This window comes from Rhinolophus ferrumequinum, chromosome 10 (assembly GCF_004115265.2).
Source record: "Rhinolophus ferrumequinum isolate MPI-CBG mRhiFer1 chromosome 10, mRhiFer1_v1.p, whole genome shotgun sequence".
NCBI classification, from domain to species: domain Eukaryota; kingdom Metazoa; phylum Chordata; class Mammalia; order Chiroptera; family Rhinolophidae; genus Rhinolophus; species Rhinolophus ferrumequinum.
The window spans coordinates 86,215,660-86,232,189 of NC_046293.1; the positions used below are offsets into that span (position 1 = coordinate 86,215,660).

Genomic DNA, 16,530 nt, shown 5'->3' on the forward strand with positions numbered 1-16,530 from the left:
TTTTGCTTCCATTTTGATTTGCAATCATTAGATTGGGGCTGTCTTTGAGAAAAAGCTAAGTAGTAGGCTTAAAGAATCTAGGACTATTTCTTTAGTTGCCCCTGGGGAGGAAAACAATCATCTGGAGAAGGTAGTGTATTATGAAAGCTTCTTTGAAAATCCACCCATCTCATTCTGTTAAAGGAGCTCCCAACTGATTTCATGTGAACCTGATGATCTCACAGGACTTGCCCTGGCCCCAGGCAAACCTGTAAAGCCTGACCACCTTTCCTGAACTCCTCCAACTCCCACTGTTCCCTGCTGTAGGGAAAACAGCACTGGGCAGAAAAGCTGGGTCTGGTCCTGCTGCTGCCATGACTTTCTGACACCTGGCTTCTTTGCGGCCATCTCATAAAATGGAGCAATGTCTGGGGCCAGGCCCAGTGGCTCAGGCGGTTGGAGCTCCATGCTCCTAACTCCGAAGGCTGCCGGTTCGATTCCCACATGGGCCAGTGGGCTCTCAACCACAAGGTTGCCAGTTCAATTCCTCAAGTCCCGCAAGGGATGGTGGGCTACGCCCCCTGCAACTAAGATTGAACACAGCACTTTGAGCTGAGCTGCCGCTGAGCTCCCGGATGGCTCCGTTGGTTGAAGCGCGTCCTCTTAACCACCAGGTTGCCGGTTCAATTACTCGAGTACCGCAAGGGATGGTGGGCAGCGCCCCCTGCAACTAGCAATGGCAACTGGACCTAGAGCTGAGCTGCGCCCTCCACAACTAAGACTGAAAGGACAACAACTTGACTTGGAAAAAAGTCCTGGAAGTACACACTGTTCCCCAATAAAGTCCTGTTCCCCTTCCCCAATAAAATCTTTTTTAAAAAAAATGGAGCGATGTCCACTTGACAGGTTTGTGGTGAGGATGAGCAAACAGGTCAGCATCTGGTCCTCTTGGATCCAGGTTTCCCTGCTTTCCTGACCGATAACATGACTGACCGATGGGCTGGATCAGTCCACCAATGAGTTTTCTTGGGCACACACAAATTTTGTTTGCTTTTTTAAAAATTCAGTTGTCAATAATTAAAAATAAAGAGTTTTCACACATTTGTGAAAATTAGACTTTCAGCTTCACTTGAACAACGGGGGATCTGGCAACACTGACCAACATCCCCCAGTGGAAATAAATCATCTGGAGGGAGCAGGCGCAGATGCCCCAGTCCACCACATTCCCTTGTGTTAAAGGATTACCTTGAAACAAAGGTAACAATCCTAACTCTCATACAGATATAAAACAAATATGTGTGAAAGATTGTATTTAACTCATTAATGTGGAAAGTGATGAGGTGTCACAATCAGTCAAGAGACAATCCCAAGATCCAGTGACTCCAGTGAAATAAATGTGTCACTGGAGGCAAAACTTGGGGAGGAAGTTCAGCCGAAGTTCTTGTCCCTCCATGGACAGAACTGACATGTCTACGGACAAGAAATCTTCTTCATTGCTGTCAGTTATCTCCAGCTTCCATACGAGGTTGTAAAATAACTTCCACAGAATCAAATCAGAGAGCCCAAAAGGTTTGTTCTCATTTAGAATCTAGACTCCAGACAATGCGTCATTTCCCACTGAAGTACAAATTTTCCCCTACACTTCTATTTCCTACCGTCCTACTTATGGACTGCCTGGCCCCAGAAGCGTGTGTCCACCCAGGTCTTACAGAGCTGTCATTTCTCGTTTTTATTCGTTTCTTCAATGATGAAATATGGCGACTGGACCAGATAATCTCTAAATTCCCTTCCAACTCCTTAGTTCTCATTTCTTAGTACTGCTTTCACCCAACATCCCCACCCCACCCCCAACACACACACATACACACATCACCTCCATAAATCGTTTATCATTATTCAGCCCCCACGTCCTTACCAGTGAAGTGTAGCTACTTTAATTTGTGCTGAGGTGTCAATGGGTGATGTTTTATTAATATGATACTTCATCCTCTGGAACATCTCCTTCTACAGCTTCAATTACCGTCATCACTTTCATGAAAGCACCCCACAAGATTCTGCTTTAAGCATCCACTGCCAAGAAGGCCCAGACATCTACCTGTCATGGAAAACCCTCCCTCTCCCCATAAGACAGTTTTTTTTCCCCAGTCCCTCCTCACACTTGGCCCAGTTCAGCAGAGAGGACAACCTCTGTTGGTAAACTGGGGATAAAGCTAAGTAAAGGCTGAGGAAAGCAGCCCATCATACGGTCTTCCTCGACCTCAGCTGGGGGACGAAGAAGAGGTTAAGGTCTCCAGCTAGGAGTGTGACTATTACATGAGACTGGCATTCTAATAACCAAATTGAGCCGATTATAACTTGAGATTTTATTACAGAATTGAAACTGTTATGACCTGAACGAGACCAAAACAATTTGAGGTCAGATGGAGTTTTCACCTAAGAGTAAGGAAAAAACTCTATCTCATTCATTCATTCAGCAAATAGTTATCAAGTGCTGAGTAGGTTCCTAGCACTGTTTTAGGTGTTTGGGGATATAACAGTGAATACGACAAAAAGGTCCTCCTTTCATGGGCTTACACCTAGTGTAGAGATTTTAAAGAAAAGTTGAGAGACAGAAATTGAAGTTGCACTTTCAATACATAGTGAATAAGTGTTGTTTAATATATTAATATATAGTTTTATTAATTAATACAAACTATGATATACTACTATCAACCTACACTTTCCTGCTGTTTGAGACTAATCCCCCATCTGTGCTCTGATTTCCGTCCCTTCCACTTCCCCCAGGACCAGGCACCACGGATTATGGCAGCATCACCCCAGCGCACACCAAGGCACTTAAATCTTTGCATCCCCCGACCAAGAGGGCCTTCCTGTTCCCTCAGCCTGACTGAACTTTAGAGGCTTCTTCCCGACTCTAGGACACTGATGTCCCTAAGAACATTTTCTTTAGAAAACTTGTCATTGTTAAGTCTTTCTCTGCCCCTTGGAAATGTATATAAATCTTTTTAAAAGTCTCTTGCCAATGTTACAACCCGGGAGTGTCTTTCTCCAGGACCTGAGAGCCATCCCTTTGAAGTGTAATCATCGGGGAAATAGCACCCCATCTCTGTCTGTGGGAAGGCAGGAGGCTAACTGCAGTGTGTGGTGGGGTCCTGCTCCAAGCTGTAGAACTGTCTCCCGTCATACACATACGAGCAGTTTGTTTTTCCTTTGAATAAAGCCAATTCACAAACACACATGGCCTCTGACCTCCCTTCGTCCTCGTACCGAATCCAGATGGCCTAACGTCCTCCAGTGCTTTTCTACCAGCTCCCTTCTGCCCTGAGAACCCCTCACCCTCTGCCTCCGCAGATTGAGCTCAGACTTTGTTCTGTTTCTCCCTTTGGTTGTAATAGTCCCTTTCCCTCCCTTGCAATAATCTTCTCAAATAAAAGCCTCTCCTTACTGAGTCTGAATGTGTTTTTTATTTGACACTCCTGCTCTGGCTCTCATTCGCTCAGGTCTTTCCTTCGCTGGAAAGGTTTCTTCAAATATGCCTTCACTCCCTGCACCTCCCGTTCACTCCATAGCCTTCTGGAATGTAAATCTGATGTCTTTCTCCTGAGCATTCTTAGATCGCTTCTGGAACAAGGCGTCAGTTTTGTAACCAGATAGACCCAGGTCAGAAAAGCAGCTCAGCTATTTATTAATGGGGCCATTAACTTTCTTTAAGCCCATTTCCATCATTTAGAAAATAGGAATCACCTCCTCCTTCAAGAAAGGCAGCTATTACTTATTAAGTCAGGAAACAAATGATGGACTCAGGCCGTTATGCTGTTCCCTAAATGGTAACAGCTAACATCTACTTACTAGGTGCCAAGCTCAGCACTTTAGATGCATTATCTCACTTAATTCCTCACTGCAATCCTATGATATAAGTATTTGTGCATTTTATTATCATCATCTCCATTTTACAGACAAGGAAATTGATGCTGAGAAAGAGAGATGAGGTGATTTGTCCAAATCTCACAGCTAAGAAGTGGTGGTGTTCATATTTGAACCCAAGTCTGTACAGAGTTACCTGCTAAACCACTCTGCATCACCTCCAAGTTAAAGGTTAAACTTCTCGCTCCTCTCCCTCTCCCGAGACAGTGACTCTGTCTCCTACAGATAAACACCTACTCTCTCATGCCCCAGTGCATTTGTTCATGCTGTTCTCTTCACACTGCTTCCTCTTCTCTCACCTCTCTCTCCCTCTCCCCACCCGCCCTTACACACACACACACACACACACACACACACACACACTCATGCGCAGTCACACACTTCACCTGGTTATCCTCCAGACAGCTTTATAAACCCATTTTCCTATGGAGTTGTCCCAAATCTTTTCAGAGATAGCCTCTTCTTCATACTCTCAGAGCTCTGTGCATATATCTCCATATGAGCTTCCATGACAGAACTTATATTTATCATCACAATGAAGTTGGAGTGACCTTACAGCCAAGTAAAGCTATGGGAGATATATATATATATATATATATATATATATATATATATATATATATATATATATATATATATATATGGGCCCAGGAAGGAAAGAATTTAGAATTAAGAGTAGGATCAGGGAAGCGCCGAGCGTGGCAGCTGGAAGCTACTGGGGCACAGCGGCGATGTTCCGTATCGAGGGCCTTGCGCCCAAGCTGGACCCTGAGGAGATGAAACAGAAGATGCGCGAAGTTGTGATCTCCTCCATGTCTACGTGGCCCTGCTGCGAGTCACTCCTTTTATCTTAAAGAAATTGGACAGCATATAAATATTGGACATCACATGTGAATGCATGATACGAAGAACCTGGTTTCAGTTTGTACTCTGCAAATGAATCTGCAGGTGAATAGGCCCAGAAAGATGTAAGAGACTCTTTGACTGAATGGACATAAAACTTCTACTTGTTAAGAACAAGTTTGGCTCTGGTAACTGACCTTCGTAGCTAAAATAGAAACTATTTGGGAAGTATGAGAGAAGTTTTATGGCCATAGTATGCCCTGAATACCTGTGATATTCAGCCTCCATGAATGTTGGTGTAATTGCAAATAATGTCAAACTTCATTTTCTAGCAAGTATTAATTATACACGGGAATTATGTCTGCAAAAAACAAAGAGTAGGGTCAGAAGGTAAACAGATGTGTTGAATTCTAGAGGGGAAATGATCAATGTAGGTAAATTATAAATGACACTGCAATGATGAATGGGGTGGGGTACAGTCTTGCGGCCCAAGTCCGCTCTGTTGATCAGGTAAAGAGCAACTGGAATCCTGAGGACAGGGTGACAAGCACACCTCCCACAGGGCAGGATTTGACATCCCTACCGGGAAAGCTGCTGTACATGGATGCTCAGCTCGTCCGTCTGTCATGAAAAGAATCAGCCTGGACGGGGGTGCCCAGATCTTGCACCGGGGCCACAGTCCCTGGTCACATGCAATCTCCACACACTCAGAAGAGAATTCTAAAATGCTTGGGATGGTACAATTGTTTCCTTAGTTGGTAAAGACAAAATGCGGGTGCTAGAGACATGGATGGAAACCTCTGAAAGACAAAATTAAATATGTGGAATGAGGCAATTCAAACCTTGAAAATTTTCATGCTAAATTTGGGAATAATGTGCATATTTGGTATCAAAAATACTTGTAATATTGAAGAATTTAGCATTTTGGAGTCAATAGATTCATCTTATGATTCCAATTTCAAATGTGTACTTTACTGATTCAGACTTAATTTTAAGTTGACAATTTTGCTTAGTTTGCAAATAGAATCATGATTACCAGACAGGTTTAAAGAATAATATCTATATAGTGATTAACTTTACTAGAATTGTTCAAGTATGTGGGGAGATTTTGTGTGTTAGTCAGGCAGTTGCAAAACTTAGAAAAAAGAACTTATTAAATTTAAAAATGTGTTTAAAATATCTAAGGAAATCTAAGTAACTAAATTGTAAAAACCCCTTAAAACCAATTGCTATATTCACTAGATTGATAAATAATTAGAATTGTGGGTTGAATTTAAAGCTTAAAAATTAGTTTTGTTACTTCCACAAATCATATAATTTGAAAATTTCTGTACTAATAAACAGCCTTCTGGGAAACATAAAGATCCACATTGAGGCACAATAATTACTGTTTATATGTCTGTTTCCCGCCACTAAACTAGGAATTTATTTAGGAAGTGTCTTTTCTTCCTTATATCCCCATCACCTAGCACAATGACCAGAAGAAGAGGCCATTCATAGTAAGAATACCAGCAGCTAGTATTTATTCCTTACCATATGCCAGGACTGTGTGTGATATGTGCTTTATCCATGTAATCGCTAGGGATCCTCACCACAACCTATTGACATGGTTGATGGAGGGAACAGCAACAACCCAGAAAGCTTAGATAACTCTCAAGTTCAATAGTGAGAGAACGTGGGAGTCCTGGTGAAATCCAGGCTCTCTGACTTCAGGGGCTGCATCTTCCCTGAACTTTTATGTTAGTAGTTGAACGGATGAAATTCTTTAATGGTGAGACTTTCAGAAGTATTATGTGAGCTGAGGAGACAATGTGCGTGTGCTAGAGACATGAATGTGAGTTGTCCTACGTGGACAAGTAAGCAGGACAGAGATATAGGATCCAAGTGGTGCTTCCTGGGAACAATTTGAGAAAAGTGAAAAGGCTATATTCCTTAAAAGACAGAAAACATGAAGATTCTGAAGGCAAGGACATAAGTGATGGTGAAGAAAGCGATTTGGCTTCATTTAGAAGGATCAGGGCAAGTGCTGGCTGATTCATGATTTATTGGGTGGAGGCCCAGGGAACATTTCCTTCATGGTAGGGTTAGCTGTTGTGGCATTTTGATTTGGAGCAGAGGCGTCCTGCTGGTAACTCAGATTAAGCAAAACAGATTTCCTCAGGAGCCAAGAAAAATGAAACAGAAAACTTTGCCATTGGTCTAAGGAAGAAGTATGAAAGGACAAGAGGAAAAGTATTACGGGATTAGCTAACCACATACTAATTTGTGGCAAACCATGAGTAGTGAGTCTACACTTTTAATTTACAAACTAAAGTTAGCACCCAGAGATATATGTATTTTATAGTAGCTTTTTGCATTTTCATACTCAAATGTGTACTCTACTAGAGAATATATTGTGGGGGACGAGAATCAGAAGTAGGAAGGCTGGACCAGGGATGCCCTGGGCCTACTCAAAGGTGAAAATCTAAAGGCCTTTACTCAAGGATGCTAGTCTCCCCACTTTTAATCAACCTAGTAGTGGAAGTCCAAGACACAGCAATTAGGTAAGAAAAAGAAATAAAAGTCATCCAAATCAGAAAGGAAGAAGTAAAACTATCACTATTTGCAGATGACATGATACTATGAGTAAAAAGAACCCTAAAGACTCAAAACAAAAAAAGCAAAACAGAACTAATAAGTGAATTCAGTGAAGTTGTAGGGTACAAAAATGGTCCGGCATGTAATTTCCCGTAGTTGGTAGCACTCATGTGCTAGCACCTGTGAATATCCCCGTCCTACTCTGTAGAGTTCTCGGGTGCACGCCAGGTGGCACAGGGATCCATTTGTCCTGCAGCTGCCCAAGATATGCCTCCTGTGCAAGCTTCCCTTAATAAACTCTATTAATTACCAAAAAAAAAAAAATCTGTTGTGTTTCTTTACACTAATAACAAACTATCAGAAAGAGAAGTCAAGAAAATAATCCCATTTACAATTGCATCAAAAAGAGTAAAATACCTAGGAATAAATGTAACCAAGGAGGTGAAAGACCTATACACTGAAAACTATAAGCCACTGATGAAAGAAATTGAAGAACACACAAACAAATGGAAAGATATCCCATGCTCATGGATTGAAAGAATTAATATTGTTAAAATGTACACACTACTCAAAGCAAACTACAGATTCAGTGCAATCTCTATCGAAATTCCAATGGCATTTTTCACAGAAAACAACTCTAAAATTTGTATGAAACAACAAAAGACCCCGAATAGCCAAAATAGCCAAAGCAATTTTGAGAAAGAAGAACAGAGCAGAGGTATCATGCTCCCTGATTTCAAACTATGCTGCATATGTAATCAAAACTGTATGATATTGGCATACACACACACACACACACACACACACACAGATCAATGGAACAGAATAGAGAGCCCAGAAATAAACCCATGCTTATGCTGTCAATTAACTTACAACAAAAAAGGCAAGAATATACAGTAGGGTAACGACCCTCTTCAAAAAAGTGTTAGGAAACTGGACAGCTGCATGCAAAAGAATGAAACTGGACAACCAAATACAAAAATTAACTCAGAATGCATTAAAGATTTGAATGTAAGTCCTGAAACTATAAATCTCCTAACAGAAAACATAGGCAGTAAGCTCCTAGCAATGTTTTTTGTCCTGATCTGACTCCAATGGCAAGGCAAATAAAAGCAAAAAATAAAATGGGACTACATCAAACTAAAAACTTCTACACAGCAAAAGAAACCATCAACAAAACAAAAAGGCAACCTACTGAATGGGAGATATTATTTGTAAATTGTTTATCCAATAAGGAATTACTTTCCAAAATATATAAAGAACTCATACAATTTAATAACAACAATCTGATTAAAAAGTAGGCAAAGAAACTGTGGTACATTTATACAATGGAGTATTACGCAGGCATAAAGAAGAAAGAAATCTTACCATTTGCAACAACATGGATGGACCTAGAGAACATTATGTTAAGTGAAATAAGTCAGACAGAGAAAGATAAGTATCATATGATCTCACTTATTTACGGAATCTAAAGAAAAGAATAAGTGAATGAACTAACCAGAAACAGTGTTGGAGACAAAGAGGAAAAACTGAGGTTTGCTAGATGGGCGGGGGGGGGGGGGGGGGGGGAAGGGATTGAAGGGCAGTCGGTGACCACAGGATGGCCACGGGGTTTGAAAATTAATCTGGGGAACGTAATTTAGCGGTTACCAGAGGGTAAAGGGGTTGGGGGTGGGATATGAGGGTAAGGGGGATCAAATATACGGTGATGGAAGGAGAACTGACTCTGGGTGGTGAACACACAATGTAATTTATAGATGATGTGATATAGAATTGCACACCTGAAATCTATGTAATTTTAATAACAATTGTCACCCCAATAAATTTAAATAGAAAAAAAAAAGTAGGCAAAGGACCTGAATAGGCATTTGTCCAAAGAGGACATACAGATGGTCAATAGACAGATGAAAATATGCTCAACGTCACTAATCATCAGGGAAATGCAAATCAAACCCACGATGAATTATAACCTCACACCTGGCAGAACGGCTATTATCAAAAAGACAATAAATAATAAATAAGGATGTTGGCAAGGATGTGGAGAAAAGGGAACCCTTGTGCTCTGTTGATGGAAATGTAAATCGATGCAGCCACTGTGGAAAACAATATGGAAGCTCCCCAAAAAATTTAAAAAGAAACTACCATACTCGTATGATCCAGCAATTCCACTTGCCGGTTATCCATTCAAAGAAAATGAAAACACTAATCAGAAAAGATAGACGAGCATGTACCCCTATGTTCATAGCATTATTTACAATAACCAAGATATAGAAATAACCTAAGTGTCTATTGATGGATGAATGGATAAAGGAACTGTGGGATATATAAGCAACAGAAGACTACTCGGCCATAAAAAAGAATGAAATCTTCCCATTTGCAACATGGGTGGACATTGAATGTATTATGCTAAGTAAAATAAGTCAGACAAAGACAAATACCATATGATTTCACTTATATGTGGGATCTAAAAACAAAACAAACAAAACACAACCCAAGCCAGACTCACACAGAAAACAGATTGGTGGTTGCCAGAGGGAAGGGGTGGGTAGAGGTATGGAATTGGCAAAGAGGATCAAGAGGTCTAAACTTCCAATTATAAAAGAACCCGTGAGCATTCAATGTGCAGCGTGGGGAATACGGTCAACAATATTATACTAACTTTACATACGACAGGTGGTACCTGAACTTACTGCAGTGATCACTTTGCAACGCATACAATCTTGAATCAGTATGTCTTACACAGGAAACTGAGTAATGTCAATTATACTTCAATACATAGAAGAGCTGTCTGCTAATTCAGAAGCTAGCATCAAGAATAGCAAAGGCGCTCAGCGAATTTGCATGACCAGTAAAGCCCTCCCTCCCGTATCAGGCCTGTTTACGTTGGTGTCCTTTGTGACTGTCCATATGGTTGAAGGCAGCTGGCGCCTTCCTTATGGCTTCAGTGCGGTTGTGCTCACACATCAATATACTGGAGTGTGTGCTATTTTATTATGCATTACTTTCCTTAATTTCTTGTTTTATAACATGTTAGATAAGTTATATAGCAGCTACGACTTTCATATCTGGATAATAAATGAGGTATTATTATAAGGGTGTGTGACAAGGAAGAGAAACTATCCTGATTGAATTACAGTTTTAGAGGAAGCAAGTATGCAGCATCATGAGTTATGACGAGATGAGAAACCACATTGCCAGAACATACAGACACTGTTAAGATGCTGCACATTATAGAATTATTATTTCAAGTCAAATGCACTCATCTGTGGGCCTACTGGCTGGCTTAGGACCAGCAGGAGTTACTATCCGAAATAACAAGAGAAACTGAACAAAACAAGTGCCACTTAAGTTGGGCTCCTTTCTCTAGAACACTGAATCTCACGTTAGTGTGCACGAGAAGAAACTAGCATGTTTAACAAAAATAAAAGTCCTCGGCCCTTTCTCTAGAGATTGGGATTCAGTAGTCCAGGGACTCGGCCACCTGCATTAACATCGGAAATTGCTCTCCTCTGACAGAGCACTTGTGTACATCGGTGCTTTTCACACCACAGTGCGTACAAGTCTCTAGGGACCTATTTAAAATACACATCCTGGTTCCACAGGCCTGGGGCGCGGCCTGGTTTTCTGCATTCCCGACAAGCTCCCAGGTGCTGCTGGGGCTGGCCCCTGCTTTTAATAGCACGCTTTTGTCCGTTTGGGGACCAAAGACTCCGGAGCACGCAGAAAAGGGAAGGTAGAGAACTCACCTCCTACGTCCATGTTCCTTACTTACTCGTCACAACGAGACGGGCATTACTGAATCTGAGCAGGGTTCTCACTGACATTCCCATGCTACAGATCGAGGGGCTGAATCGCGGTGGAATGCAGTGACCAACCTTGGGTCACTAGGACGGTGCTGTGTTGGCTTCGCCTCAAATTATGGGAGTTTTTCCTCATACTATACTGAGGAATTTGCTGACATGAAACCAACTGTTCACCTGAACCTTGGCGACAATATTAACAACTTACGCAGAAGTCCTAATTTCTAAGTACCTGCCATTACTGCAGAGAGGCTGGGGCACGTCCTCTGCATGGGAGAGAATCTTTCTACACTAGGTGTTGTCCTAACAGCGCACAGAGGCCTCAGGTAGTCCAGATCCAAGCAGAGGACCATGGAATTAATGCAAGTAGGCTGAGAATGCATGTCCATAGACCATGTCTTAGACGGATGCACTATTTCTTCTTTGTATGTCGATGTCATTAAGATACATCAAAAAAAATAAATTCATATTAGTTATGGAACATTGTATATTTTCTCAATTAACAGACAGTAAAAAACAATGTATCTCTCTTGTGGTCATCACGATATTCTGACATTAAAAAGGGGTCCCTGTCTTCCAGAACATTAGCTAGAAGTGGCTCGACAGAGGAAGTTCAAATCCTTCAGCATTTCAGAGGATCGATGCTATATATGTCACTATTAAACATACATAGTTAAAGAAAATTATGCTCGAATTCTAAATGGCTGAATTTCTCATTTTATAAATCGAGAAGGAAAACACTGCTGCAGAATATAACCTCAGATGTTTTAATACAGAGATCTTATTTACTCTTTATAGGATACTCTGATGAAAGTGGGCTGGTCGCTAGCCAGGTGACCCAAATGACACCCAAACCAGCAGCAGCTCAGGGGCCACTAAACATTAACAGTCTTGGCTGGCTTCACGTCTTCAATTTCGGAGGCCAGCCAGCGGTAAGTGCGATGACGCCGCAGCACCTCGATGGCCTTCAGCTCCAGGGGTACGGCCTGAATGCCAAGGTCTTCCAAGCCAGGCAGGTGAGGCAAGGTCATGTCTGTGATGTGAACCTTTGAATAAACAAAGAACCATAGAAAGTGCTGAGAACTGGCCGAGAACACCAAGCAAGCCCTTCAACACTCAAGCTGGCCTGAGTCTCATGAGTTGAGACTACACCGCTTTCAAAGGATATATGTATGTGGCAGCGTTTGATTCCTGGAACTCGCTCAAAGTAGAGCACAGGAAAAGGGTTTTGGGAAAAAAAAGGCAGGTCCACAAAATATCAGCTCCAAGGTCCCCAGCACTACCCAGGAGCACGGGACACAGGCTCTAAGTGAGTCGTCCTACAGACTTAAAGGGAAACAAGATAGAGTGGAGAAGCACAAGTCATCACATTTGTCAGCGGTGGCTTGGTAGGAGGGATGAAGAACAAAGTCGGGGCTAAAGCAGAGCTACCCCAGTCCTCAATTCTCCCTGCGCCTGTGCTCTGAGAACAGGCTTCCTGCCTCAGCTTTAACTGTTGAATTAAGGGGGTAATTACCACTTGTCCTTGCTCATTGAGAGATAATCCGTTAACCTGTGTGCCTCAGCTATACTTAACCTGTGACTAAAGCTCACTGTAGACCTAGAAATCCAAACCCACCCTGTTTGTAGGGAAGGAGAATGAACTGTAAGACTTCCACAGATCCCACGTCCAAAAGAACATGGAGAGAATCGTTTGCACACAGAGCAGCTTCAAACCTTTAACCTCCCACCCTACAAAGTCTGCAGTTCTTTCACCAGAGTGTGATAAAGCAGCCCCCGAACCAAATCTAAAACCCATTCAGCCTACTGTACCAACACTTTTCCAATTATAAATGTAAGAGGTCTCCCAACATTTAGAGATCGGGAAGAGGGTAAACCAGGAAGCAAACTGAAAGCAGGGTCTATGGGAGGAGGAAAAGCAAGGCAATGGCCAGAAAGAGATTCAGGGTTGTAAGCAGAGAGCAAGCACCTCATAGATGGAGGGAGATGAGGTCAGAGAACTGACTATTGGAATTGGCAGAATGGAGATCACAGGTGACCCTGAAAAGAGCACTTTTAGGGGAGAAATGGGAATAAAAGCCAGAATGGAGTGAGTTAAAGAGAAAGAATGACATAAGAAACTGTCAAGAGCTCTTTTGAGGAGTTATGATACAAAGGGACACAAACAGGGTGGGACCAGAGGACTTTGCCTTTAAAAGAAAGGTGGAGCTCTTAAGGCATGTTTGTAAGCGATAGGAAGGATCCAACAAATAAAGAAACATTGATAACTCCAGAGAGAAGGTAATGGGGCTACCACACCCCGGGTAAGTTCACAAGAGGAGGGGCTGACCTGACATAGAGGAGAACAGACAAGCGCAGGAAAGTAACCAAGGAAGCAAGCAAACAAAAACGAAGTCTAACTTATCTGTCTCTACACTCTGGTTTCTCTTCAGACAGTCTCTGGGGCATCGGCCCGGCAGGGGTTCACCACACTCATACTCACCCGCTCCACTTTATCCCTCGTGGTCCAGGGCTCAAACGGACTTGTTTCAAAGAGTCGTGCTATCAATCTGGGCAAAGGAATAAACATGGCACATGTGGTAAGTGTCTCTATGCCAAATATGCCAGCTGGCCTATGAGAATCACAGTAAGAGAGGCTGCTGTAGAGGCGGGAATTCACTGAATTTGTTTTTAAAGACAATAACCAACATCCTGGGACCACAACGTGTGGTTACCTTCCTTTCAAGCTCACCCAGCCTGAAAGCTGTTAACTGCTGGCAATCCTTGACCACCCATCTTAAAAACTAAAATAAAAGTACCACCAGCAACAAAACACACATAAAAGATCCAACATTCAATGAAGTCTAAAATTCAATCTAATTTAAGCCTCCGACATTCAAATACCCTCCTGGTAAGGATGCAGGGCAAGCCGAGTAGTGTGCATGACATAAATTATAATCCTTAAAAGCAGGAGCCCCAAGGGAACCAAAACATCCAAAAGTAAGGAGAAGCCTAAGGTCTACGATTCAAATCAGGAAGCCAATACAAAAACCAGGACAGGAGGGGCTACCACCGTGGCTGACGCCATCTCTTGACTCTAATAAAAATAGAGGGCTTTGTTTGTCTGTCATTGGTTCCATCTGAAGAACCCTCGGGGCAGTGGGTGTTAAGTTAGCCTACAAGGTACCCTAGGAATTCCTTATGGTCCCCAAACAGGACCGGGGCAAGGGTTTGGGGGTATATGCTCTGAGTATCACTAATCACTATAGCCAGACCAGCTTTATCTGATTACCTAGTGGGCCTTTATGTAAAAAGTCATTGAACACAAGATTCCACAGCTTTTTAAAAACTTAAAAAATATCATTCCAACATGTGGCAGAAAAAAAATGAAAAAGGAGGGGCCAACCCAGTGGCTCAGGCGGTTAGAGCTCCATGCTCCTAACTCCGAAGGCTGTCGGTTCGATTCCCACATGGGCCAGTGGGTTCTCAACCACAAGGTTGCCAGTTCAATTCCTTGAGTCCTGCAAGGGATGGTGGGCAGCGCCCCCTGCAACTAAGATTGAACACAGCACCTTGAGCTGAGCTGTCGCTGAGCTCCCAGATGGCTCAGTTGGTTGGAGTGCATCCTCTCAACCACAAGGCTGCCAGTTCAACTCCCGCAAGGGATGGTGGGCTGCGTCCCCTGCAACTAGAAACGGCAACTGGACCTGGAGCTGAGCTGCGCCCTCCACAACTGAGTTTGAAACGACAACAACTTGACTTGGAAAAAAGGCCTGGAAGTACACACTGTTTCCCAATAAAGTCCTGTTCCCCTTCCCCAATTAAAAAAAAAAAAAAATGAAAAAGGAAGCTGAAGATTGGTCAGAATTTCTCCAGGAACATAGAAAGCCTTAGATTCCAGACAAGCTGTTCCAATGGCAGAAAAAGCATGTTATTTGGGCTAACATAGCGAAGTGAAAACACTCCTTACAAACCTTCAACTCTCCGTGCTCTGATTCTACGCTAACAGGTCACCGGTGGTGTCCTTTTTAGTGTCCACACTGGGCCCTGCCATGTGCACGTGCCAACTCCATGAGAACTCTGTTTTATGTACAACCGAGAAAGTGGGTCCCAGCAATCTGGCTTCCACCCCCATCCCCTGCAGTGAAGACAAATGACCTTACTACTAACTCCAGGGGCTGCTTTTCAGTCCTTTATCTTATTTGACTTTTCCGCAGCTTTTCATTCCACAAATATTAAAAGTGCCTACTGCGTGCCCTGTATTGCTCTAGGTCCTGGAGATACAGATGTGAACAACCAGCAATGCTCCCCTCCTTAAAACAGTCGCTTTCCTTTGGTGTCTAGACTTCCAAACTTGCTTCAATTTTTCACTCAAACATTTGATTACTCGTTTTCAGCCTCCCTGATAAATTTTTTACTCTGCTGGTCCTTCAAATGGAGGGATTCCTCACATTCTGACCTCAGCCTTCCTCTTTCACTCACACTACACTCTTTCCTACCTCCTTTAAAGTCACCATGAGTATAAATGAGGAGGCAGACAGCCTGAAAATAGAACAGTCTCCATAAACATCATCACCCTGAATTCTAATGGTCTGTTTTTATGATACCTGTTAGAGGGTTTACTGTAACATCTTGACTTCCTAGTGCACTGACACAGTAGGCATTCGAGAAATGTTTATTGAACGAATAAATGAACAAATGAATGAGGAGTGAACTGCCATGCTGGTTTACAAATTAATCTCTGGCAAACTGGATATGAAAGTATCCCTCATAAGACCTCTAGCGTGTGACATAATTCTGAGACTGTCAACCTACACGGGGAGACGTGGACCAAGAAGCAGGAAAAGAAGGTAAGGCAACCACAGGCCACGTCTGAATCAACCTGGCTCCTTCCCCAGCTACATGACCAGACGAGTTACATAAAGAAGGGTCCCTTTGCCACTTCTAGGTGAGGGGTATAAAACAGAGGGAAAACTTCATTGTTCCTTTGCCCAACCTGCCAAGCAAGATACTTCGCCAAATTAAAACTCACTGGTTTTGAACTGGAGAATTTGAAGAACTGCAGATTTAACCTCTCAACACACACTGTTTTTCGCATCCACAATAATCTACATTTCCTTTCCTTAGATACCCTCTGCTTCTTTCCTAGACTAATGTCAATTCTCAGGAGCACATCCTAGAGGCTCGGAGGCTTCACCGGATGAGACATAGTCTCTATCACCCAAGTGAGAGCATTGCTAACAAATGTATTGAGTTAGCTCTATTGCAGGACGCACAGAAAGAAGCACTTCACTTACCTATAAGCAAAATGCGGCAAAGGGTACGGAAGGAAGGGTCTGTGAGCCACGGCAAAGACATACTGCACCAGGTCAAAGAGGAGGTATCGGCTGGGCCTGCAGAAGGAAGAGGCACCGCCTGCAAATGAAGG

At 42.7% G+C, this 16,530-nt stretch overlaps 1 protein-coding gene and 1 pseudogene across 2 annotated transcripts in view; one reads left to right on the plus strand and one right to left on the minus strand.

Annotated features, from left to right (window-relative positions):
- The first annotated feature begins 4,555 nt into the window (after positions 1 to 4,555).
- LOC117029112 (mitochondrial import receptor subunit TOM5 homolog) lies at positions 4,556 to 5,907 on the plus strand (annotated as a pseudogene).
- A 5,960-nt stretch (positions 5,908 to 11,867) lies between these two features.
- The window catches only part of NDUFA9 (NADH:ubiquinone oxidoreductase subunit A9), a 31,681-nt gene continuing 27,018 nt past the window's right edge, over positions 11,868 to 16,530 (minus strand). For both annotated transcript variants that reach the window (XM_033118009.1, XM_033118008.1), the window contains exons 9-11: positions 16,400 to 16,495; positions 13,606 to 13,672; positions 11,868 to 12,169 (exon numbers count right to left, since the gene is read on the minus strand). In XM_033118009.1, the coding sequence (XP_032973900.1) occupies positions 11,999 to 12,169; positions 13,606 to 13,672; positions 16,400 to 16,495 (334 nt within the window). In that variant the 3' untranslated portion in view covers positions 11,868 to 11,998. The remainder of the gene's footprint in view (positions 12,170 to 13,605; positions 13,673 to 16,399; positions 16,496 to 16,530) is intronic.